The sequence below is a fragment of the Gracilinanus agilis genome, chromosome 3 (assembly GCF_016433145.1).
Source record: "Gracilinanus agilis isolate LMUSP501 chromosome 3, AgileGrace, whole genome shotgun sequence".
NCBI lineage: Eukaryota > Metazoa > Chordata > Mammalia > Didelphimorphia > Didelphidae > Gracilinanus > Gracilinanus agilis.
This window is the reverse complement of record NC_058132.1, coordinates 258,827,842-258,853,545: the sequence shown is the minus strand read 5'-3', so window position 1 is coordinate 258,853,545 and position 25,704 is coordinate 258,827,842. Positions and strand designations below refer to the sequence as shown.

The following is a 25,704-nucleotide window of genomic DNA, read 5'->3' as shown; positions in this document are numbered from 1 at the left end:
AAAGAAAAAAAGAAAGAAAATCCACTTGTTTCTTCCTGTGTTCATAGGACAGGTATGTGTGCCAGAGTAACAAGTAGTTTCCCCAATGCACAATGAAACATAAAAAGTGCATTGGCTAAAGAGAATGCAATATACTGGCTATTGCTATACAGCTAATAATTTGCTGCTCTTTATGAAATTACAGATATAGAAGATATTTAAGAACAACTGGTAACAATGTGTTTTCATGTCAATGAGAAATGGGTAAATTTAGTTTTTGCTGTCTGTGCATCCGATATATTTTCTGCATTTGACATGAAAATACTCCTGTGCAGCTTTCATTGGTTGGGTCACAATGTTAGAAGAAAGCGAGTCATTCACAGACTGGTTCATGATGGACAAGACGTCAGAGAAGCTCAAGTTTGGCAAGATAGCCATTTTGCAAGTCTTGCTTGAGTATTTCATTTTGGAGTTCTGGTATTGGCTTAAGCCAAATTATAGAGCATATTTGTGCAGGAAACACTGTATATAGACACAGTCTGTATTGTGTCTAATCTTGTGACCCTACCTCTACCAAAGCAGACTGGCATTACGTATGTACATCAAGTAAACCTTACATTTCAGAGCTCGGAAATGCATACAGAAGACTTGAGATATGCTTTATCAGCATTGCAAATCATATTTTAAAAAATATGTATTTTCTATGGGGTTTGATTTGCAGAAGTTAAATGCATCTAGTTCATCTGAAGGTAGCACAGTGGATGTAGGAGCCCCTGCCGAAGGAGAACAGCCTGAAGTAGAGCCTGAAGAAGCCCTGGAACCAGAAGCCTGCTTCACAGAAGGTAAGGAAAAAATTGAACCAGGTTGGGTCTTTTGCTTTTTTTTCCTTTTTCTCTGCTGTTATTAAAGATTGGAATGTGTTGGGGGGAGGCAGCTAGGTAAATCAGTGGATAGAGATTCAGACTTAAAAAATGGGAATTCCTAGATTAAATCTGACCTCAAACACTTCCTAATTGTATGACTCTGGGCAAGTCATTTAACCCCAATTGTTTATCCTTTACCCCTCTCTGCCTTGGAATTTAGTATCAATTCTAAGACAGAAGATGAGGATTTTTTAAAGGGCTAATGAGAGGAAGATATGGAAGAGTAAAAGGGATGTTTCTGAAAGGAGGAGAAGAGGGAAGAGGAAAATTCAGTTAAATATAGTGGGAGATAGGGAAACTATAGGTAAAAATTAAGAGATACCAGTTTTGAAGTATGAGATAAAAGAAATTGGAAAGGGGAGGATTTTCAGGAAATTTAGTCATATTTTAATCCATGGAAAACATTAAGTACTATCTAGACTTTAAAAATGGCTGCAGCATTTATTTCAATAAAATGCTATAGGAGAGACCTAACTTTCATTTATTTTCCCTTTAAAATATTTAATTAGGGGCTATGACTTGAGAATTATTTTGTACTATGATTCTTCTTTCCTCTTTCTTCCATATTCCATATCCTAGGCTGTGTACGCAAGTTCAAGTGTTGTCAGGTCAGCATAGAAGAAGGCAGAGGAAAACTCTGGTGGAACTTAAGAAAAACTTGCTATAAGATAGTAGAACATAACTGGTTTGAGACCTTCATTGTCTTCATGATTCTCCTAAGTAGTGGTGCTCTGGTAAGTGAACCTATCCCACCAAATTTCTTAGCATGACCCCATTGAGCATAAATAAAACTTATTTGCCCCCTGAAATATTCCTAACCACATGTATTTGAAGTCCAACAGTACATAGCAGAACTCTATTGAGCTGATAAACTGAACTTTTTTAGACTAACGTGGATTAGAGTAAATTTTAAAGGAAAATAATGCCCTGACCTACAGATCATTTTCCCCTAGAAATAGTTTCACCTCGCAAGTTATTGTTGACTTGAATATGAATTTGAATTATTTGTTTTTCTCCCATGGTCAAAGATCCAACTGTTTCAGAGCATCAAAGTTATGCATATTCTGTTTGATTTTCTTGGCTGAATTGTCTTGTCAATTCAATCAAGCAAGTTCAAATGAGTCAAATACTAAATTAAATCATTTGAAAGTCTTAGTTGCTATTGCACAGGCAGTGACCATTAGGCATACGGTAAGTTAGTGGGTTCTTTGATATTATTTTACCACTAGTCATCTGGCCAAGGCCAGAGCCATGAACTGACCACATGGCCACAGCTCTTAATTCAAGCTTCTCAGAACCAGAGTTTCCAAAAGAGTAGCTCTATTTATCAACAAATTAATGCCTAACCATTCACATGATGGATTCCCCTGAAGAAGTGCTTATATTATCTCTCCCTATCAGCCTGCCTTCTGAAGAATTCAGAATTATTTAGTCTACCTCTGCACAGTCTAGCTCATTCTAACATTGTGATTATCTTCAATTCAGAAGCTGAAAGACCTTGTCTTTTTATCTATGTATGTGGATGTGGTGGTGGGGAGGAGGTTGGCAATAAGAAGAGATTAGGGAATCTTCATGGAGGGAATGGCATCTTACCCGGTTCCTAAAGAGTGAGAATAATGTCAGTGGGCAGAATGTGGAGGAACTCCTTTGTATGTTTAGCAAACAGTGTATAAACTCAGAGACAGAAGAAGGAAGGATGAGATCAGGGAATAGATAATAATTCACTTTGTCTAGAAATCAAAATTGTGAAAAGAAATGGTATGAAACAAAGCTGGAGAGGTAGTTTGGAATCAGATTGTAGAGGGGTCTTAAAAGAAAGGCTAAAGAGTTTGAATTTCCTCTTCTAAGCAATTGGTAATCACTGAAAACTTTTCAGCAGAAAAATGGCAAGATCTGAACATTAGAAAGCATATGGCAGCCTTCTGAGTTGCAGAGGGGAGAAACTAGAAGCTGGAACACTAACCATGCACTTATTAAAATAGTCTTAGTTTAAAAACAATGGGATTTTAAACTAGAATTAAGGATCTATGAATGGTTGGACATTGACCCTCTTTTCCACCTACTTCCCAGTCCTCTACAGCGGTAAAGAGAAGACTTCCTCTTCTCTTGATGAGACTATACCTTGATAACTTTTGTTGAGCTCCCATGAGGCACTGCAAACCATTTCCCTATCTGTTTAACATTAAGGACCGGACAGTAGCAAGTCCTTGTTCAGTCCTATGGTAGTTTGAATTGGCACCTTAGATAGAAGACCAGAGCGAGAGTCTGAAAGACCCGAGTTCAAATTTAGCCTCAGACAGTTGGGAGTTGGTTGACCCCAAGCAAATCATTTTACTGCCAATTTCATCAGTTTTCTCATTTACAAAATGGGAATAATAATAGAACCTACTTCCCTGGGTTCTTGTGATGATCAAATGAGAAAATTATTGTAGAATTTAATACAGTGTCTGGTACATATTAAGTGCTAGATAAATATCAGTTATTTTTATTACTCTATACTCTAATAACATCAAAGGAATCTCTAGGGAAATTCCAAATTCCCTATGGTTCTCTGAGAGAACTTTTAGTTCTATCCCTCTCTGAATGTCCTTTCAGGGTTTATCTTGTTGGCTATGAGTGCATGAACTTATCCAAGTAAACTCTTGTGGCTCCTGCTCCCAACCACTGGGAGAAAACAGCACCTTTTTCCCTTTTGCACTGAATTTTCATTCCGTCATACTCTAGCTGTTTCTTGGATTCAATCTCCCAACAAGCATGATTTCATTCTAAACAGCTTTCTCATATCCTTAGAAGTAAAAAAAATTGATTCTAACATCATAAGAGAGTAACCACCTGGATTTCAATTTTCTCCATACTCACTCTGACCCACCTGAGTTTTAGTATTTTTCCCACTTTCCACAGTCTTCCTAATGTCACTGATAGCAGCTTGGCCATCCTATCCTTCAGTCCCCTCAATATCTGAGGACATTGCTCATCTGGACCTGATGACTTGAATTCTTTAAGGGCAGCTCAGTATACTTTTACTGCCTTCTTATTTATCTTGGATTTTAATTCATTGTTAACAAATTTTCTAACCCAAATGTCACTCTCTTGGAGAAATGAAAAGTATAGTAAGAAATAAACAGATCCATCTTCTTTCTATTGTCAGTTTTCATCATCCTGTTCATTCTGAGAACTAATTCTAAAGTTTAGAATCTCTTCTTTCCCCCATTATAGTTGAAATAAAGAACAAAAATAAAAAATCCTCATCCTTTTAGTTGTTCTTAACTCTCCTCCTAAGACTTTAGCACTCTTGAAACTATTCTCACAATAATAATCACACTTTTATAGTCATCCTCCATTACTAACCCTTGTTTCTATCTTCTTTGCATACATTTGATATGAATACATATGAGTACTCTCTGGCCTCGCTTTTCTGGAATTACGCTGGCTATATCAACACACTCATGCTTCTAGGAGTAACCACATGGGGTTGTGGTATCTGTCTCTAATTTTGTGGAGTGGAGCCCTGATTCTGTATTTATTCCCTGACTATTAACCACCACTGACCAGCAGCCTAGTTCCACTTAATCAGTTAATGAAATCAAAGTTATGTCAATTAACATTGATTAACTTTTCAAAGCTATTTAGAAGATATAGCAAGGACAGAAGTACAAATATTTCTTCTGTGTCAAAATTATATTTTAGGCACATTCTCCTTTTTATCACCTCTCTAGTTTCTACATAACTTCAGTCTCACCAAGTTCATATCCAAATGCTGAAGTGTTATGTCCTCATCTGGGCTACCACTGGGCTAAGTTAGGAAGGTAGCTCCTCTCTCTTTGGGACCTCTCTGCTGGACTGCTTACAAAACCTATCATGGACTTGATTGTCAGCTTTCTTGATTCCCAATTGGCTTCCTTATTTTGAAACACAAAATAAGAGAAAAGATTTAAGTCACCCACCTGTATAGCATTCTCTCTAACTAGATGCTGTATAGCAGAAAGAAATCAGCAGAGGAAAGAAGAGAGAATAGAAGAGAAGAAGCCACCCACTTTTAAATCTCCCTCCTGTCCCCCAGTACTAGTGGTAGCACAACATTCAGGCTCTTATTCAACACATGGATAGCAGACTGGAACCAGTTACAGTTATTGCCATATGCTTCAGTTTCTTTAAGTCTCTGCCATTACATATCACTCTTGCAGATGCAGGATACTCATTTTGCATATATTTATAGAGACTGGCCTCATCAGTCTCCCATTACATTTTTTTAATTTTTTTTTATTTTAAACCCTTAACTTCTGTGTATTGACTTATAGGTGGAAGAGTGGTAAGGGTAGGCAATGGGGGTCAAGTGACTTGCCCAGGGTCACATAGCTGGGAAGTGTCTGAGGCCGGATTTGAACCTAGGACCTCCCGTCTCTAGGCCTGGCTCTCAATCCACTGAGCTACCCAGCTGCCCCCATCCCATTACTTTTTTAAAAACTTTAAGTGATCAAATACATTTTTTGTGTGTGTATATATATAAATTTCTTCAGGTATCCCTCCGTATCTTTTCCTCCTCATCATGGAATTATGAGAATTATATTCAGAAATTCATTTTGAGTCTTCTTGAACTAACTTCTATAAATTTTAATCCATGCAATCCTTACCTTTCACAGAACCCTTTGAAATATGCTCTCCCCAAATGTAGAAGGCATGCAAGACTTTGCCTGGTTTTCCTCTAACAAAGTCTCGATGGAAATAATCACTTTCCCAAAAAAAAAATCCCCATCATTTCCAACTCAGCAGACCATTCCTCCCTTTTGATGACAGTCTGATCCAGAATAGAATCCCCTCTCCCCTTGTCAATTCCTCTGCCTTTTCAAGGATGAATTTATTCTTAAGGCCAGGAAAGAAGTTACTAGTTGCTCTCATTTTGATAAAGCATCAGATGTTTAGATAACTGAAGTTCCCCAGCTCAGCTATGTTATACTTCTGTCCCAGGCTTCTGATCTGTTTCCCAAATCCCTTATCCTTTATCTCATATTCCTTCTTTCCAGATGTTCTATAATATATTCTGATGATAAAAACACCTGTTTCTTTCTCAACTGCTATTCTCACAAATGTCCTCTTCCTCATGCTTCTTTTACCCTTTGGTTTTGAATTTCTTTGAATTTTGTCACATAAATATACCTTTTTAATATATGGCACACCCCTTAAACCCCATTCCTGGATGAGGCCAGATAGGATAAGCAAAAGAATAAAGAAAAACAATGAAGACCAAATAGACCAACAAAAGAATAAAGTGAGGAACAGGGATCACTCTGAAAATCTTGACTGGTTCATGTTCCTATTTTTTCACCTGTGAAATAAAGGTTCTGAAGTAGATGATCTCTTCATACTCTAAAGTCTGAAATCCTCATTCTGTTTCTTGGCCTCTGTAAAACATTTGAAAATTTCCTTCTGCCCCCAAAGACTCCAGAGAACGTAGTTACTATGAAATGAAAGGAAGCATATAGTTGATGGGCTGGCATATGTCTATATAGATGAAAGTTAGTCTTAGCTCCTAGGCTAATTATATATTGTCTATAGTCATTTTAAATGGAATTTCTTTTTTATTCTCTTGCTGTTGGGCTTTATTGATAGTTCATAGAAATGCTAATATTTTTGTGGGTTTATTTTAGATCCTGCAACTTCACTAAAGTTATTATTTCAATTAGATTTTTGGTTGATTCTCTAGGATTTTTCTATGTATACCATTATATCATCTGCAGAGAGAGACATTATGAGTCATATTTCATTGATAACATCCTTCGTGCCATTTCTCGTTTCTAATTCTTGGTTGATCATATGCTATTGCCTGCCTATACCTGCAATACATCTCTCCATTGCCCTTCAGCTAATCTAGAATTTTAGTGACTCAGACATTGTTGAATCCCATGATTCATCTCCATACAGCATCACCAAAACAATAATATTGCTAAAAATATAGGCTATTATTTCAGTGAGAGATTTTAGATCATTAAAAGTTCTATGTAAATTCATTACAGTCTCCTGCTCCTATTTCATTCCAGGGTCAGCTCACTGTCCATACATACATATCCACACAATAGGAATGCTTCATCAAAATTTGGTCTTTCTTTCTTGGAAAATTCAACCAAACTCTTTTGAATGGTTATGTTTCTTATTCAGGAGACTCTGCGATATTCCAGGACTAGGAGTAACTTGCACTATAATATCCACAAAGAGGAGAGCTTGGAAGCTCTCTCCATCTATAGGGAATCTCTGATTCCATTTGGTCTCTGAAATAAAACACCCTGTGGTGGAGGCAAAAACCTTTGAAATGCACACGTATTCTTATTTTATGTCTTTCTTGAGATAATATTCAGATTGATCAAAGTTGTCTCTATTGCTACAGCTTTCAAGGAATCTTGTGTGATTCCGTCACATGATTGAGAGACTTGTTGAAAGAAGCACCTAAAACAGTGCTTTACTCTATCTAAATGCTTTTTTATTTGCCAAGAGTTAATGAACACAGTGGAACCTTATTAAAATATGCCAAGTTTCTGAAATCATAAAATTAATTAGAAAATATTTGTTAATCAACTATTATTCACAAGTCAACATGACAAAAATGGGAAAGTCTCCCATTAAATACCTGACATTTAATTCTCTATCCATGTAGCTCCCCATCCTATGTATGAGTTTTGCACACCCTATTCAAGGTCAAGATCTTCAGCCATTCATTCAGGCCTGGATTATCTTGTCCATGTCCCTTGGAGATGAGAGGATTCTATTTTGGTTTCCCACCATCCATGTTCTATAGTCCTTGGGGGAAGTCTTATATTAGTGAAATCACTTCCAGATCAATGGTCTGAGATGAGGCTTCACTTACAGATGCTTTTCCTGAGAAAGAAAAAGCTTCTGAGACAGCAGCCTAACTGAATGAGGAAACCAGCCAACCATAACATAGTACTCAGCTACTCCATCAATTTAGTCAAAATGGTTTAACTGCTTTTATAAGAAAATGACTATGCAGTGAAACTCGGTTGTGGAAAAACATGAAGCTATCTAGTCTAGGGCTCTTGGAGAAGCTATGATTTAACCACCCAAAAAATTGCATTTACATATTATCTCTAGCACTGAGAAATTTATCAAAAACCATTCATGTCATTGAACAATTCATAGAAAGCTTTCTTTTGTAGGCCTTTGAAGACATATATATTGAACAACGAAAAACAATTAAGACAATGTTGGAATATGCTGACAAGGTTTTTACATACATTTTCATTCTGGAAATGCTTCTGAAGTGGGTTGCATATGGTTTCCAAATGTATTTCACTAATGCATGGTGCTGGCTGGACTTTCTGATTGTTGATGTAAGTATTTTAAAGTTACTCATTTTGTAACCATTTGCATGTTTTCCATAAAATTCCAACTATCCTTTCAACAGTTGCAGTAGTGGAGAAGAACAATAATTATAGATGATCTGAAAAAAAATTATAAATATCTAATTCAAAATTGTTTCATATACTAACCTGGCAGATATCCAGTGTATCCATAAAGGTAAAAAAGGGCTAAGCCTACATATACAACCTGAATACATAAATGTCACTAAGGATTAATAAAGTCTTCTACTACCAGTACAGCACCAATTTGTTTTCTTTTCCAAAAAATGGAAAGCATCAGAAGCTAGATTGATTTCACAACATATGCTGTTATTGTTTGATTATATAGAACACACTAGTTCCCCTTTATTTCTATCTACTGTCTGGATCTATTAATTAAGAGGGAAATTGTCATCTTTTATATCCTATTGGTAATACTTTGTTTCTCTTACTTATTAAATTAGTTACGTTAGATAACTTTTAAGTTAGAGATATATAATATATGTTCTGTATAACATATAATATATAGATAAAATTTTATTTCTCTTAAATTAGTTTCTAACATAAGTTAAATAACTTTAACGTTAGATACAGGATATACTACATATATTTATACAATATGCACATTATATATAATGTCTACAAGATATAGTCAAGTTATAGTTAAGATAACTAACTTAATAATTTAATAACCAAATAATTAGTTATCTAAAATTTAGATTGATATATACTCTTAGTTTTTGGATTCATAATTTTTCTATATACTTTGTAGCAATGAACATATTTTTATTTTACTTTAATTTAGAATAAAACAGTGTTATAATTTTAATTTTAATTTTTATATTTATTTTTATTTTAGCTGTGCCATTGGTTTCTGAATAAGGACTATAACAATTCTATAATAAAAATGGATAAATGTTATGGCTCTATATTCAAGTCACTCTTATTCCCAATTCTTTCTATCCTTCTTAATTTGAGAACTAAAGTTATAAACATTCTATAAACAAATCCCTGAGTTAGCATTTTAGAATTATAGTCAGAGATGCAATTTATTGATTCCAAAAGTCATCTACCTCATCCTATCTTCATTAACCTCTGGTTTTGCCCTAAATAAGGGAATTTTCCAACTTTATTAGAGTACTTAAACCTCATTGCTAGAAAATTCTCCCTAGATCTGACTCCTTAAGTATAAGGATCTTTCAAAGTTTGGCTTAAGCTTTTTTGTTTTTGTTAGGTTCTCCATAATAGAGAACACAACTATTCTTGATAATCTGGTTAGGCTAAACTTCAGACACTTGAACTACACAAGTTCAGATATTGTGATTCTTCAGATGAAGTCTCCTTTTGATTTAGATCAGAAGAAAGGACTTGAAGAGCAATTTAAGAAGTGAAAAGAACAATTTAGAGAGACCACTGAAAGTACTTCAGAACACAAACTTTTCAAGCACACTTGAGTAGTACTTCAGAGTAGCAAGTGATGAAATTTCAAACAAGAACTGACATAGTCTAAGTCAGCTGACTCCTTACCATTCATTCAAGCCCAGCATCATTAGCTGAATTCAAAATATTATTTGCCCTGCAGAGTGAAGTTGCATTTTCTTTAAAAGTGAAGCAATATGGTATAGTTTAAAAGGCAATGAAGTTGGTATAAAAAGCAAACAAACAAACCTAGATTCAAATTCTGCTTATAACCTGTGTGTCCTTGGAGAAATTATTTGTCTAGCCACACATATAGGTGTGCATATATGCATACATTTTTCCTATGTTATCAACACATATATAAGTGGAGGGAAAAAAAAAACTTTTTATTGATATATAATGTGCTGTTTGATTTAATTACCACAACTCTCACCCCTTCTCTGCTTTGGACTAAATACCCTAAACAGAAATGAATTCTGCTATAGAAAAAATGGCAAAATTGCTGAATATACAAAGCCCAGATGCATGCATCTTTCGTAACTATATAAAACTCATTAAAGGAAACAATCAGAAAATTTCCAGACCTACTTCCTTATCAGGACAGACCACAAACCATTGACCCATTCAAATGCTGCTGTTGATTGACTGTGCCCCTAAACAGACCTGAAAAGTTATATAAGCGGCATGTAGGTGACTCAGTGGATAGAGAGCCAGGCATGGATATGGGAGGTCCTAGTTTCAAATCTGGCCACAGACACATCCTAACTGTGTGATCCTGGGCAAGTCACTTACCCCCCATTGCCAATCTTTAACTCTCCTGGTCTTGGAACCCATACTTAATATCAGTTCTAAGATGGAAGATAATGATTTAAAAGAAAAAAAAACACTATAAAAGACAGATCTCTACTCTAAGGAATAAAAGTCTAAGGTTCCTTGATGCATTCTTCCTTAGCACAATAAATAAATCTTTCTCTCACTTTAGCTAATTACTTTATTTGACTTCTTCTTTTGCCCACCTATTGGTGGATGAGAGTCTCCCCGGGCTCTCAAGGACTCCAGATAGAGAAATTTCCCAACATATAAACATATGCAGGCACTAATTTAGATGGCATAAATACTTCAAAGTAGTGAGTTTTGCCCTCTTAACCATTTAGATCCATGATAAAGCATTTGAAAACTTATAAATTAAAGGGATTTTATGAAAATATTAATGCTGTATTTTTGAAAATGTTATGCTCATTCTCTAACTTGTTTCCCTTTTATGGTATAAATGAACTTTGCAATAAAATAAGGTTTTTCTTTACTGTGAGTAGTTTTCATTAATCCATTTCATATTTTCAAAGTAGATTGGTGATTCCTATTGCTAGCAGTAACAAATTGTTGCTTTAGAAATTTTGTCAGACGGAAAATGAGTTATTTGTGTGAATGATTAAGGAATTTGTTGATTTATAAATCTTTAATTCATTTAAACAAATTTCTTGATTTTTCTTTTTTATGTACTTCTTTCCAATATAATCAATTAACTATTAAGCTATGTGGACTTCATAATGAAAAAACTAATAGAAATGAAGCAATTATGTCCAGGGTGTCAGTGTTTCACATACACCTTTGATTTCATTAAGTTGCTTTTGTGTTTAACTTGTTTTTCCTATTTTTTTACACTTACCCTCTGATCACCCAAGAAATAGGTGAAATATGTGAAGTGATTAAGCATTTGTATCCAGCTCCCACAAGATTCGTTATCTACCCTATGACCATATTCTTTTAGCATAAAGTCTTTCTAAAGTGATTTTTGAAGACAATTGGTCTATTATAAATTTTCCTTTCTAGTATGTTTACGTCACAGACCAACCTTATTTTGTATAAAGTCTCTCTAATATTAATGAAGATTCTTTCCTTCTTTTTCTATAGGTCTCTTTGGTTAGCTTAACTGCAAATGCCTTGGGCTATTCAGAGCTGGGTGCCATCAAATCTCTTCGGACACTAAGAGCTTTGAGACCGCTAAGAGCCTTATCTCGGTTTGAAGGGATGAGGGTAAGACCACACATTTAACATTCTAAGAGAATTCACACATAGAAAGAAAGAAAGAAGGAAAACTGACAGCTTAAAAATGTCAACTCCATGTAGAATTATATCATTTTCTTCCTATTGTGAGGGGTATATTTACTCAGTAAGTCAGTGATATTTACTGAGTGCTTGCTCTGCTAGGTGAGAGAGATCTATAAGGATATGTTGACTTTAATGAGCACAACAGAATGTTAACTAGGATAATAGCATACATTTGCATTGATGTTTTACATGTTTAAAAATGTTTTCCCAGAGAATCTCACTATATATGGGGTAATATAATGAGCACTAGAGTCAAGATGCCTCATTCTGGCCCCACCACTAACTTGCTATGTTACATTAGGGCATTAGGCATGGAACATCCTAATCCTCTGGGTCTCAGATTCCTCATTTCTAAACTGAGGGGGTTGAACTAAGTGGTCTCTTAGATACCTTCTACCTCCTATGCTTTATGATGTGATTCTAAATGTTTAAAGCAAATAAAGGAAGTTTTATTGCTCCATTATTATAATTGAATTGTGTTTTTTCAATGATCACATATTTACTTTTTCTTCCACCTACCATCCCCCTCCTCAAAAAAGGAAAGAAAAAGAAATCTCTTCTAACAAATAGATATAGGGAAGCAAAACAAAACCTCACATTGGCTATGTCCAAAATTACATCTCATTCTACATATTTATTTAGTCAGCAACTAGCAGGTAGCATTCTTCATCATGTGGATCTGATCAAAACTATTTTTTATGTGGTTGTTATTGTATAAATTGCTCTCTTGGTTCTGCTTACTTCATTGTGTATTACTTCATACAAATCTTCCAAGAGTTCTTTTCCACTGGATCCATATATCATAATTTATTCATTCATTCTCCAAATGATGACCTTATCCCTTATTCTCTTGTTTCTAGCCCTTAACCAGTCTAAAGAAGGAGCTGCTCCAAATATATATATATATATATATATATATATATATAAGCTTTTCTTCTTTCTCTGATCTCTTTGGGACAAAGTGGTATTGCTGGTTTAACAAGCATGCACAGTTTAGTAACATTGAAAACATTCCTTCAAATTGTTTACCAGAATGGCAATACCATTATTTTTTTTTATAAATGAGAAAATTGGGACAGAGAGAGGTTAAATAACTTGCCTAAGGTAACATAGCAAATTAGTAGCAGATGGCTAAAACCCAGGTCTCCTGAACTGTAATTCACAGTCTTCTAACACTCAATCCTTATCATCTAGTTGGCAAAAAAGACTCCTTGATAAGAAAATTACTTAAAAAATACCTACCAAGCAGTGCATGAATTCATTCAAGTTAATAAGTTATAGACTGAGTAGTTAAGGGATGAAAGAGTGGCCAATGAAAGATTACAGTTGAAAAGATTTAAATGACCTCCATTTCAAAGAATGGATCATGTCAGATATAAACTGAATTTAGGGGTACTTAGAAAGCAGTTACCTGAGAGACACCATCAGTATCTTGCAGGGACTTGTGACAAAGTTTACATATGCACACACATGCGATCATCCTACACATACTTTGATTCATTATCCAATAGGCATTTTGTTTTTTCCTTTCTGTTGTGGTTTTCCAGAGTTTCCAGCTTAAAATACATTTGTTAAAGCTTTCTATTCCTTTCCCTCTATGCTGTTCAATAGGTGCTTTTTCCTCCCTCATTTCAGTAATAATCACAAAATTATAGAATTTATAGAATTGTGGAACTTTGAAACTGAAAGGGATGTTAGAAACCATCTAGTCTAATTATTTTATATGCCTTCGGAAAAGAAAATGGTTTTAGTTCATGTGAAAGGGACAATAAATGAAAAGGTAAGGATAGGATTTAGCCAATGTGAAATCTGTTAGATAGATTTCTAATGTGCACAACTCTGTGGGAATTCTCCATCATGCTGTGAAAGAGGTGAACCAGGACTCAGATCAGGGGTGTTCATTTCATTTATAAATGTACAGGAAATCCCAGTTGGTGTAATTTAAAACTGCCAGATATTTCTTCACAGCATCCTCACTGTTCCATTTCTGATGTTTGGAGGGTTGTGGTTTTTTTTCCCCAAGGGATTCATGTCAGAAACTGCTTCTTTAGCTTTAGGGCTCAGACTGAAATGGATAAAAAGTAGGTCAGACATTGGACATGGAGCCCTTACACAAGAAACAAGATATAAAGGAACTGTGAAGAATTTGCCCTGACATTTTCAATCCTCTGAGGCAAAGACCCTGAAGCCTGATGCTCACACCTCTGACGACATGCTGATTCTGTCTCTCTTGCAATGACAATTCACAAATGGAACATTTTAGAAAATGATGCTTTTCATGATATTTGAGAACATATTTGAGAAAATGTTTAAGGCTGTGTCTATGTGTTAGAAACATAACCGATGAAGTAGTCCAAAAAATGATAGAAGCTACAGCCACTTTTCAATATGCATTTCACCAAATTACTAGTGAGCCACATGCTTTTTCTACTCACATGAAAAGTGAAAACATGAAGATGTGGCATTATCTCTTTTCTAGGGAAAAGATGTTCATTTAAAAAAATCCATATATATTAACCAAAGTCAGAAGAGAATTTGGAACAATGAAAAAAGTTAGTTTAGTGTTTCTTAGGGGGTTTTATGTATGAACTTTTTATATTCATTTTTTGAATGCTAAAAAAGTAATTATTAAAGAAACCATTTTTATGGTTCTTGGACTATTTGAAATTCAAAATTCGTCATATGTTTATTATATTTCCATTGGAATCCCAATGGAATTCCATTCTATTATTATATTTTTATTCCATTTCATCTTTAAGTTTTTGCTTTCTTTATTTTGCAACCTATCCAATGTTCTTCATTTTAGGATTCCTAGAAAAATTTTCATTTCACCATCTTTATTGAAGGAATTTAACATTATATATTCTTGCTTCTGAAGAGTTCAGAACATGTTTATCATCAACACAATATAAGTAAGAGATTAAAGGGGAACTATTTCTTTTATTTAGTAGGTAGAGAAACTTAGATACAACATATGACAATAAAAATCCTGGAACCACATTAAAGATTTCCTATCCCAGTACTTTCTCCTCATTTATGCCACTTTTCTATAATAATTTATCTCTTCTAACTGAAATTAAAGTTATAGAGTTAGAGCTACAATGGAACTTAGAATCTCATCAAGCCCAGTCACCTCATTTTATAGATGATGGCATATAATTCTAACTTATTAAGAGATTAATTAATATAACTATATTCAATATAACAAACATTTATTAAGTGTCTTTTATGGTTAAGGCACTATAATAGGCATTTGGAATTAAATACGAAGACAAAAACTGAAGTCCTTATTTTCCAGGGAGCTAAGGATTCTAAGAATCAAGGAGGAGAGCAATCTAAGCCTAGATAATCATTTGTGCAAAGGCTATAAAGTGAAAGGAAATAGGTTTTAATGGATGGGGCTCTGAATTTGAAGTCAGGAAGATTGGTTTAAATCCTACCTCCTTCATAACTGTTTAACTTTGAGTCATTCACTTCATTCTCTGTCATCCAGTGCCATCATCTATAAAATGAGGTGACTGGGCTTGATGAGATTCTAAGTTCCATTGGAGCTCTAATCCTATAACCTTATAAGTGAGAGTTGAATTTAATGTATAGAACAACAAACAAATTTTTTGGCTGGGACCTAGAGTGGATGTAAGGGACTAAGTGAAATGACTGTGGAAAAGTGAGTAGGAGCCAATTTTTGAAAACATTTAAAGGGCAGATGAAGTAATTTGTATTTTATTCTAGAGATAAAAGGGAGCTATTAGGGATTTTTTGAATATATGAGTGACAAGGTCAGATTTATGTGCTTTAGAAAAATTGTTTGGTGAGGAGGGCAGCTAGGTGGCTCAGTGAATTGAGAACCAGGTCTAGAGACAGGAGGTCCTGGGTTCAAATGTGGCTTCAGATACTTCCTAGCTGAATGACACCTGGGCAAGTCACTTAATTCTCATTACATAGCCCTTTCTATTCTTCTTCTTTGGAACCAATACACAATATTAATTCTAAGATGGAAGGTAAGAATAAAAAACAAGATTATTTTGGTAGCTGTGTGGAGATTGGTTTGAAGAGGAAAAATATTGGAAGCAAGTAAACCAATTAAAGGCAATTTCTCAAGCAATAGAAGGTGAGAACCATGTGAGTGGAAAGAAGGCAATAAATAAGAAATGGTATGAAGAGAGTATCAATAGGACATGGCAACTTATTAGCTTATGGTGAGGAAAAAATATAAGATGACTCCAAAGCTGCAGGCATTGAGTGAGTAGAAAAATGGTGGTGTCTTCAACTAAAATAGTGAAGTTTGAAAGGAGAAAAAGATTTAGGGAGAAATATGATGAGTTCAATTTTGAATATAAAGTATTTATGATGCATATGAAACTTTGGAAATGATAAGCATGAAATTAGTAGGTATCATTGGAATACAGAAAAGAGATCAGAGATGTGCATGGATTTGAGTCATCTGTATATAGTTGAAAATTGATCTGAGAAAGAGGGGAGGGAGGATGAGAGAGAGGGGGCAAGGGAGGGAAGGAGAAAGGGTGGAAGGTCTGAGAATATAAGCATGGTAAGGAAGCAGGAGATGGATGATTATCCGGTAGGGAAATTGAGAAAAGGTCAGTGGATTTGATAGTTAAGATATCACTGGTAAACTTGGAAATCAGTTTCAGTCAAGTGTAGAATTGAATGGAGTTAAGAAGTAGATGGGAGGTGAGGAAGTGAATGCAATGAATGTAGACAACTTTTTAAAGGAGAGATATCAGACAGAGGAGAGATATCAAAGATATCAGTATGACAGAATCAAGTCAAGATTTTTTAAGGATGGAGAAACTTGGGCATGTCTTTAGGAAGCAAGGAAGGAACTACTGAGTAAGAACTTGAAGATGAGGAGAAATAGAATGATTGGAGAGTGAAGTTCCAAGAGGAGCTGAGAGGGGATGGAAATAAGGGTAGCATGAGAATGATATACTACAAGGAGGCCAACTCTTTCCTCATAAACTGGAACAATAAGGTCAGACAGTCAACAAGTATATTAATGCTTACTCTGTGCTAGGCTTCATGCTAAGCACTGGGGATACTAAAAAGAAAAAAAAAACCTCAACCCTGTTTTCAAGGAACATAAGGAGGCAACATAAATAACCAGGTATAAAAAAGGCATGTACACTAGGAAGTAAGGAAATCTGAAAAGGTAAGGCATTAGCATCTGGGGGAACCAGAAAAAGCAGAAGGTTGGATTTAAGCTGAGTCCTAAAGGTAACCAAGGAAATTAAGAAGCAGAAGTAAGGGGGTTGGGGAAGAACCCTCCAGGAATGGGGAACAGCCAGTACCAATGCATGCAAGATGAAGGATTGTTCCAGGAAATACAAGTAAGCCAGTGTGATTGAGTCCTAGAGTGTGTGGAGAGGAATAAGATGAATGTACAAAGAAGCAAAGTTATGAAGAGCTTAAAATGCAACACAGAGGACATTATATTTGATCTTGGAGATGACAGGGAGTCACTGGAGTTCAGTGAGTAGAAGGGTAATATGGTCAGTCCTATAATTTAGAAAAAATACCTTTATAGTTAAATGGAAGACAAGGTAAGGAGGGATATGAGATAAGGAGGTCTACCAGAAGGTAATTACAGTAGTTCACATGCAAGATGATGAAAATCTGAACTAGATTTATGGTGATATTAATGGAAAGAAGTGGAGGTATTTGAGATAGGTTACAAAATACATATGAAAGAAGCTGGAAATGGACTGGATATATTGAATGAATGAGAGTGAGGAATAGAAGATGACACCAAAGGCATGAACCTAGCAGAGAGAATAAGACAGACTATATAGACAAGGGAGCCATCTGCAGAGAGATGACCACTGAGCCTATGAGAGCTGAGGTGATCACCAAGTGTGATTCAATAGAATGAAAACAGAAGGGGGACCAGAACAGAGCCTTGGGAGACATTCAGGATTAGCAGGTTTGACATAGATGCTTTATAATCAGTCAGCAGCCAGGTAGAAGCAAAGAAATCCTGTGGATGAACTTTGGAAAAAAGTCAGGAGAATTAGAACAATAGATTCAAACATCATGGATAATTTTTGGTTGAACTGAATAGCTATTATATCAAGATTGTCAAAGAAGGGAAAGTAAATCGAGAGATAGACTGGGAGAGACCAAAGTAGGAAGTACAACAAAGAATACATTAGGAATAGAGAGACTGAAGTGGATTCAAAAGGCAGAGGGGAAAAAATATGGGAAGTTGTGGTTAGAAAAAAGGAGCTTATTTATGCTATATTTCTATGGTATGTTAACATATTTATGAATTTTGGTGAGATTAAGGGTATGACTATCTCTGTGGATAACTTAGGTGGAATGAACATAAACATCATGGAAATTGATGAGATTAATTAACTGGAGGTCCAAGACATTTGAGGCATCAACATATGTATTAGAATCTATAAGTATGAGGTAAGGGTTAGAGTAGGAAGGGTAAATATTAGCAAGCTACTGAATTCCTTAAGAAAGGAAAGAAAATGACCTGCTGGTCAGTAGATGAGCATAAAAAGGATCCAGTCTAATGATGGTATAAACCTCAAAGGAAGAGAAATTAATGAGTAATGGGACTAGAAGGAAGGACTAGAAATTATCACTGAGGAACAAGGAACAAGGAATATATACATCTTCTGGCCCAGTATGTCAAGGATACATGAGAGACTAGAGGGTGTAGCCAAAGGATTCATTGTTGGCTGGAGGAAGCTATTTTCCCATGTCCCATGAAGACAGAAAGTGTGAAATAAAGAATTAAGGAAAATGGAAATTCATTAAGGACAGACAGGAATTAGAGGCAGACAATCAAAGGGAAATAGGTGGGGATGAATTTAATGGAGAAAGCTTTTGTGGGGTGATTAACAGTAAATGAGAAGAGGATATTTTCCATTGCCTGTGACTCTGAATCACAATTAGTTATTAAGACAGTTTAATACTCTTTTATTTACAGTATCTTTATGTTCACTGTAACCATTGCAGACCTAAATACATAACTTCACTTTCTCATCTTTTCTTAAAATAACCTCCCTTGGGATATGTGTGTGTACTTCTATATGTATATACACACATGATATCCAACATTATTTCAGCTGGAATGCTATTAACTGTTATCTTCGTCCTGTTTGATCATCAGTGATTACTGATGTTTATAATGATGATCCTGAGGCATTTGTCAGGTTCTAGAGGGCCTTTCGAGCCATCAAATGAAGATTTTAAAAAATAACATAAGGATATTCAATATAAGTTTTTGGTCAGGGTATTTTATTGTCTTGTATTCCAATTCTTTGGAAACTGATAATCTAGGTGGTGTTATATAATTAGCAAATTTGATTAAAGGGAATATTTTAATCTCAAGCCATGAGAGTTTATTGTTTTTCTTTTTATTGTCCTCTTTGTGACTATTCACCAATCAAAAATGAAGAGCCAAGGAAGGCAACCCAGTACCTATTACAATACTCTGCACATTCTTTGTTGAACTGATAGTACTTATGTAGTATTTGATGTAATGCTTAAATATGTAGAAATTCTATTGTTTATAAGGTCTGGCTAAACCATAAGGTAATGTTGTAAAGATCAATTAATTTAGAGTCAGAAGAGATGTGGGTTCAGATCTCAGCTTTGATTTTAATAAGAGGACAAATAGTAGAGTATCTACTCTAAGCCTCAGGCTTCTCATCTATAAAATGGGAAGAATAAATATGTTTAGTGCCTCACAGGGTTGTTGTGATAAAAACCCTTCATAAACCTTAAACTACCACATAGATGTGAACTATTTTATTATTCATGCATATATAGAAAAAATTGACTTAGTCTCCTCCAACCACAATTATTTAACAAAAAGATATTATTTGAGCTCAAAAGTGGTGAGAACCATGAAAACTGAGTCAAAAAACTTTTAGCTTATGAAAAATTTTAAAATAATTAAAGAAGTTTAGAATAGCCTCTAGGCTTCTTTCGGCCTTTAAATCTATAAGCATAAGATCTTATCTCTAAAACGAACATTCCATTATTAACATTACCTTAGTAATTATATTCCTTACAAAGTACAAGTATTATATAAGTATTTATATTATTATTACTATTTCACAGAAGAGTAAATTGATTTCTTGGGCAGGTAACAGTTATATATTAGTTATTATTATCAAATAGAAATCTGACCTTAAGCATCATGGCTCCTATTGTCTCTGAAAAAAATGTAAACCTTTCTGCTTTTCTCAACTTGGTCTCAAGCCAAACCTACCTTTGTAGCCTGATAGTAATGATGATGAGGATAGGTAGCATTTATGTAGTATTTTAAGATTTACAAAGCACTTTATATGTTTTCTCATTTGATCCTCACTATAACCTTGGGAATAGATGCTGTATCATCTCTTTTTACAAATGAGGAAAATGAGATTAAAAAAAAAAAAAGTTAAGTGATTTGCCCAGAGACACACAGCTAACTAGTATAAGCTACATGCTTTCCCTTACTTAATAGTCCAGTCAATCTGGCCTTCTCTCTGCTCTTCAGATATAGCCTCTATCCCCAAAACCCGGAATGCACTTCTTCACCTCGGCCTCACGGAATTCCTCTCATCCTCCATGAGGCAATTTAAGTACCACCTTCTTCACAAAGCCTTTCCTTAGCAACCCATCTTTTAGGGTCTTACACCTCTAACTTCCATTTAACCACTTCATATTTATTCTATAAAGATTTATTCTATATATACTTACATACACATTGTCATATTTTCCTTGAGAGTAGAGATTGTTTCTTTTATTTTTTTCTTTTCTCTTCAGTATTTTTTTGTCCCCAGTGGTGTTTAGATCAGTGTTAATAATTTGATTCCACGTAGAATCATGAAAGATTAAAGCTAGAAGGAATCCAAGAGATCAGTTAGAACAACCTCATTTTGTTTTGTTTTGTTCTGTTTTATTTTAAAACCCTTATTTTCTGTCTTAGACTCAACACTGTTTTGGTTAGTCAATGGGGTTTGCTCAGGGTCACACAGCTAGAAAGGGTCTGAGGCCAGATTTGAACCCAAATCCTCCCCCTTCTAAATCTGGCTGTCAATCCACTGAGCTACTCAGCTACCCCAACAACCTCATTTTATACAAAAATGGCAAAACCAGGACCTAGAGAAGTCATAGAATCATAGGCCTAAAGCTAGAAGGATATAGATAGATCATCATATCTAGAGGTTTTCAACACACACCCTGCATTCAGTCCACAACATACTCTAATGTGACCAGAACCAGATTAAAATGTAATTGAGAAATATTTAACAGAAAATAAAACAATAAAACATAGATAACATCATGTTTTAAAACTTTGTTAATATGTAGCCTAGAGAAATTTTATGTCCATATTAGTGGCCCCATCTCCGTTGAGTTGGACACAACTGCCCTAATCTTTTTTTAAATTTGAAATCTTTAATTAATTAATTAATTAGGAATATTTTTCCATGGTTACATGATTTATGATCTTTCCCTCCTCTCCTCCCACCCTCCTCCTGTAGCCAATGAGCAATTCCACTGGGTTTTACATGTGTCATTGATCAAGATCTATTTCCATATTATTAATATTTGTATTAGGGTGATTGCTTAGAGTCTACATCCCCAATCATGTCCCCATCAACCCATGTGATCAAGCAACAACTGCCCTAATCTAATATTCTCAATTAGCTGAGAAGAAGTTGCAAATAAGGCAGGTGAGGAGACTTTCTCAAACTCAAATCTTGGCTAGTTGACATCATAGTTAGAGCTAACGCCCAAGGGTCAAGAGCTCTTTCCATGGTCATATGTCCAAATCTGATTACCTCTAGTGGTAATGTAATGCCTAGAAACATTGGGCATTAAATTTAGATTTAAAAAAATCACAATGTCTGCCAGGCTGAGTATTTGGTCTTTATAATTTTAAATATCAGACAATACATACTCTTCACCATTTTTTGCATTTGAGATTTGTTCCATTTTTCAGTGACTTAAAAAATATTTTGACCTTTATTGCTTGTGTTCCCTAAAGTATTCAGAGACTAAAGATGTATCTTATAAGTGCCACTTTCCTATTCATTTGACATTTTCTGAGTGAGATGATGATGAGATTTTTTAATTATTATCTCCATATTATATTCTCTAACAAGAGAGATGCATTTATGGTTACCTGAGTGCTACTTTCCAATTCACAAAAACTTCAGTAAAAGTAGTCCTTGGTGGTGTGTAATTTTTTTTTCTCTCTTCTCTTTCTATCAGGTGGTCGTGAATGCCCTTTTAGGTGCAATCCCCTCTATCATGAATGTACTTCTCGTGTGTCTAATATTTTGGCTAATATTCAGCATCATGGGAGTAAATCTTTTTGCTGGCAAATTTTATCACTGTATTAACACCACTACTGGAGAAATGTTCGACATAAGCGTTGTCAACAATCTGAGTGAATGCCAGGCCCTTATAGACAGTAATCAAACAGCCCGATGGAAAAATGTGAAAGTAAACTTTGATAACGTGGGACTTGGATACCTTTCTTTGTTACAAGTGGTAAGTAACCCCGGCTTCCATAATCTTGGTGACCCATAAGGTATGATTAACAGTGAGTGAAATAGTTACTATACAGATTTTGTAGATGATAGGATCCTGGAAAGAATTTTAAAGCCACAAGGAAATGTCGTATATGCAGTATTTGATTTTTACTGAGGGAGCTGTTTCTCATTATAGAACGCTTGCTTCAAAATGATGTGCCCCACCATATTAAAGGAGACCAAAGCTACTTTGGCTGCCAATAAATCACAGCCAGTCCAATCCCCTCTAAATGTATGTTAATTATGTTCTTACTGGTACAGTGGTTGCACATGAGATGTTCACAGCCATACATAATCAATAAACCTGCAATTATTATGGAAATTAACAAGGGCCAGAAATTAGAGAGAATTGTTTATATGATCACATATTTTAGTTGTTGGTTATGTCATTGTGGTTAAATTACAAGTAGGAAAGAATACATCTATTAATCACTGCACACAAAGTTTATATGTTAATTTAAAGCTTTTATTACACTAGTAATAAAATGCATATTGATTATCTTAATAAGATCTCATAATAGAATAATTTAATTGTTTATAATATCAGCATTTTAAAGTTAAACAATGTGTCTTTTTCCTCCAGGCTACATTTAAAGGATGGATGGATATCATGTATGCAGCTGTTGATTCACGAAATGTAGGTCTTTTTCTAGATATTGTTCAGTTTGGTCATTTATATGATGTCATTATATTTAAATTGTATGGTACTATACATGGAAGAAAATGGAGGCAAATTTATTGGATAAATTTACTTTGAAAGATAATGATATACAAAATGCTTTCTGAAATAGTCAAAACTGTCCAAGTGGTGCAGTGGATAGAACACTGGTTTTGGAGTCAAGAATACCTGAATCTGAATCCTGCCTTAGACATTCACTAGATGTGTGACTCTGGGCAAGCCACTTAATCTCTCTCAGCCTCAGTTTTCTAATTTAGAAAATGGGAATAGTAGCTATTTCACAGGGTTACTGTGAGAATCAAATTAAATAAATGGTATAAATGTTAACTATTATTATTTTCATATTAATAAGATTAATTCTACCTTTAATTCTCAAGATCAAAGAATTTTCACAAATATTTTTTACATGTCAGAATTTTCTTTCCTTAAAATCTGTGATTAGGATTTCATGAAAAACCATAAAAAGGAAGTTTTCATGTTATTATACTTACTATAAAACATTGCATCATTACTCATAGTATTTTACTTAAATACATTCTCTTATCTTTCCAAATATTATATTTCTAGCTCTATTATATAAGTAAAAATAATATGGTATCTACCCAGAAAAGCATTTAAATTTAAAAACGTTTTTATCAAATAATCTTTCCTACCCCATCCTGTTCCCATTTAACTTTAGAAAAAAGATGTTTCTGTTTTTCCTACTTAAGAGCTCTCTCTCTGTATGTTTGTGTCTGCCCCTCTCATTTACTACTTCAAAAAATGTATCCTGTGTAACATTATTACCATTTTAAAAGAAAATTTGAGACTGAGTTGGTGTGTCTCTGACTGTGTAGATTGTAAGGAAATTAAAATGGGTAAAGATGGTGATTCTCCATCTGAAGTGAATTTGCATGTGAATGAAGGACAAGAGCCAGCCTCAGAGTAATGCTTAAAGCTTCAACTAAGTACATTTCTTTTTAAATCCCATTTGCCAAACTATTTTGTCCAAAGTCCTATATCTAATACTGTGGCTAAATTTAAATCTATTTTTCTTAATTCTTCAGCTTCTATATGTAGTAAAATAACTAGTAAGACTTTCTTTTAACCTAATACGTAGGTCCTTAAAGAAAAACATCAATCCGTAGATGATATACTTGTTTAATTCTTATGTTGGGAAATGTCTCAAAACAAAACTTTTTCAACTCCCCCATACTTTCTGAGTGATTGTTATTCAAATAATCTACTTGAGACAACAAAGCTTTAGAGTGCCTGCTATGTTCACTTTTGCCTGCATATATATGTATATGTGTGTGTGCCTTTTCTCTTCATCCCAGTTTTTCTTCTTTCTCTCAGTTGATTAGTTTATGCTTGTGATTGTGTTGTTTTTGATTTGAATTTGTAAGGACAAACTTCAAAAGAATATACTTAATTACCTCTAAGAATTTTTTCCTGGAATTAAAACATGCTGCTACCAGGAAGATAGTGGTTCTTTTGAGATGGATTCACAGTCAAGCTTCCTATAGGTGTGATTAACAGAAAGAAAATTTTAGTACTTTTCCATTTAATTATGCTTTTATTTTTACATAAACATAAGTATACTTTGATTACTATCACTGGTCTCTCTGTCATAACACATTATGTTTATACTATTATACTATAGGGCTTCCTTCTTTTAGAGATAACATATTCCCTTTCCATTTATGAATTTAAGCTTATGAGAATGTATCACTTTAAAAAATCATTTAAATTGAACCTCATAGTATAGTAAAAAGGGGGGGAAAATTACCAGTCAGAATACCTGGAATAAAATTCTAGCTCTTATCATTTTCTATCTATGTGACCAAAAACAAGTTACTTCACTTTTCTGGAGCTTAGTTTCCTCATCTGAAAAATGAAATGATTGGACTGTCAGATATCTGTAACCGTTTTTGTATGTGTTATGGATCCCTTTGGCAACCTGGTGAAACTTATTGGCCTCTTCTCAGAGTGATGTTTTTAAATTCATAGAATACCTTGGATACAAAGGAAACCAATTACAATGAAATGTAGTTGTTAAATGTTGTTAAAAACAAGTTCACAGACTATAAGTTAAGAAGATTTAGGTGTGATAGGAAAAGCATTAGGGAGGAAGAGAAAGTGAATTTTTTCTCATTGAATATATATAGTCTCTATATCTATAGACTATATATAATACAGAAAAAAGAAGCTTCATATGATTGATAGGGTCCCTACAAATCTGTTATTTCATGATCTTATCAATATAGAAAGGTTTCAAAATTAAAGATAGCTGTCAGTTTCACCACACTAAGCAAGTCAAAATCATGACTTTGATCAATTTATCATTCCTTCCTAATTGAATGTGAATAGTTAACACAATTGGGTTAGAAAACTATGCTAATGAGAAAAGTCAAAGGTGGATGACTTAGTTATTCATAGAGAAAAACGTGGGAGGAAACTTAGTAGCCATCAAGTCCAAACCCTTCATTTTATAGATGAGACTGGAGAGATTAAATGATTTCTCTAAGGTCACATAGCTGGTAAATGTCTATAGTAGGAACTGAACTTGCCTTTAAATATGTTTTATACTCTAAGCACAGCTCAGCTAACCTGCCATGACTCTGGTTACAATGGGGACTATATAAGAGAGCACTGCTGATCATAAGGGCTTTGCTTTGAGATGGATAAATATAACATGATAA

At 34.5% G+C, this 25,704-nt stretch overlaps 1 protein-coding gene across 14 annotated transcripts in view; it reads left to right on the top strand.

The window, feature by feature from the left end:
* The window catches only part of LOC123239274 (sodium channel protein type 2 subunit alpha), a 106,623-nt gene that overhangs the window by 72,071 nt on the left and 8,848 nt on the right, over window positions 1-25,704 (top strand). For 12 of the 14 annotated variants that reach the window (XM_044666533.1, XM_044666529.1, XM_044666540.1 and 9 more), the window contains 6 exons: window positions 701-821; window positions 1,482-1,636; window positions 8,069-8,242; window positions 11,582-11,704; window positions 22,022-22,303; window positions 22,928-22,981. In XM_044666533.1, the coding sequence (XP_044522468.1) occupies window positions 701-821; window positions 1,482-1,636; window positions 8,069-8,242; window positions 11,582-11,704; window positions 22,022-22,303; window positions 22,928-22,981 (909 nt within the window). The remainder of the gene's footprint in view (window positions 1-700; window positions 822-1,481; window positions 1,637-8,068; window positions 8,243-11,581; window positions 11,705-22,021; window positions 22,304-22,927; window positions 22,982-25,704) is intronic. The other 2 variants (XM_044666536.1, XM_044666537.1) reach the window with 1 other exon arrangement.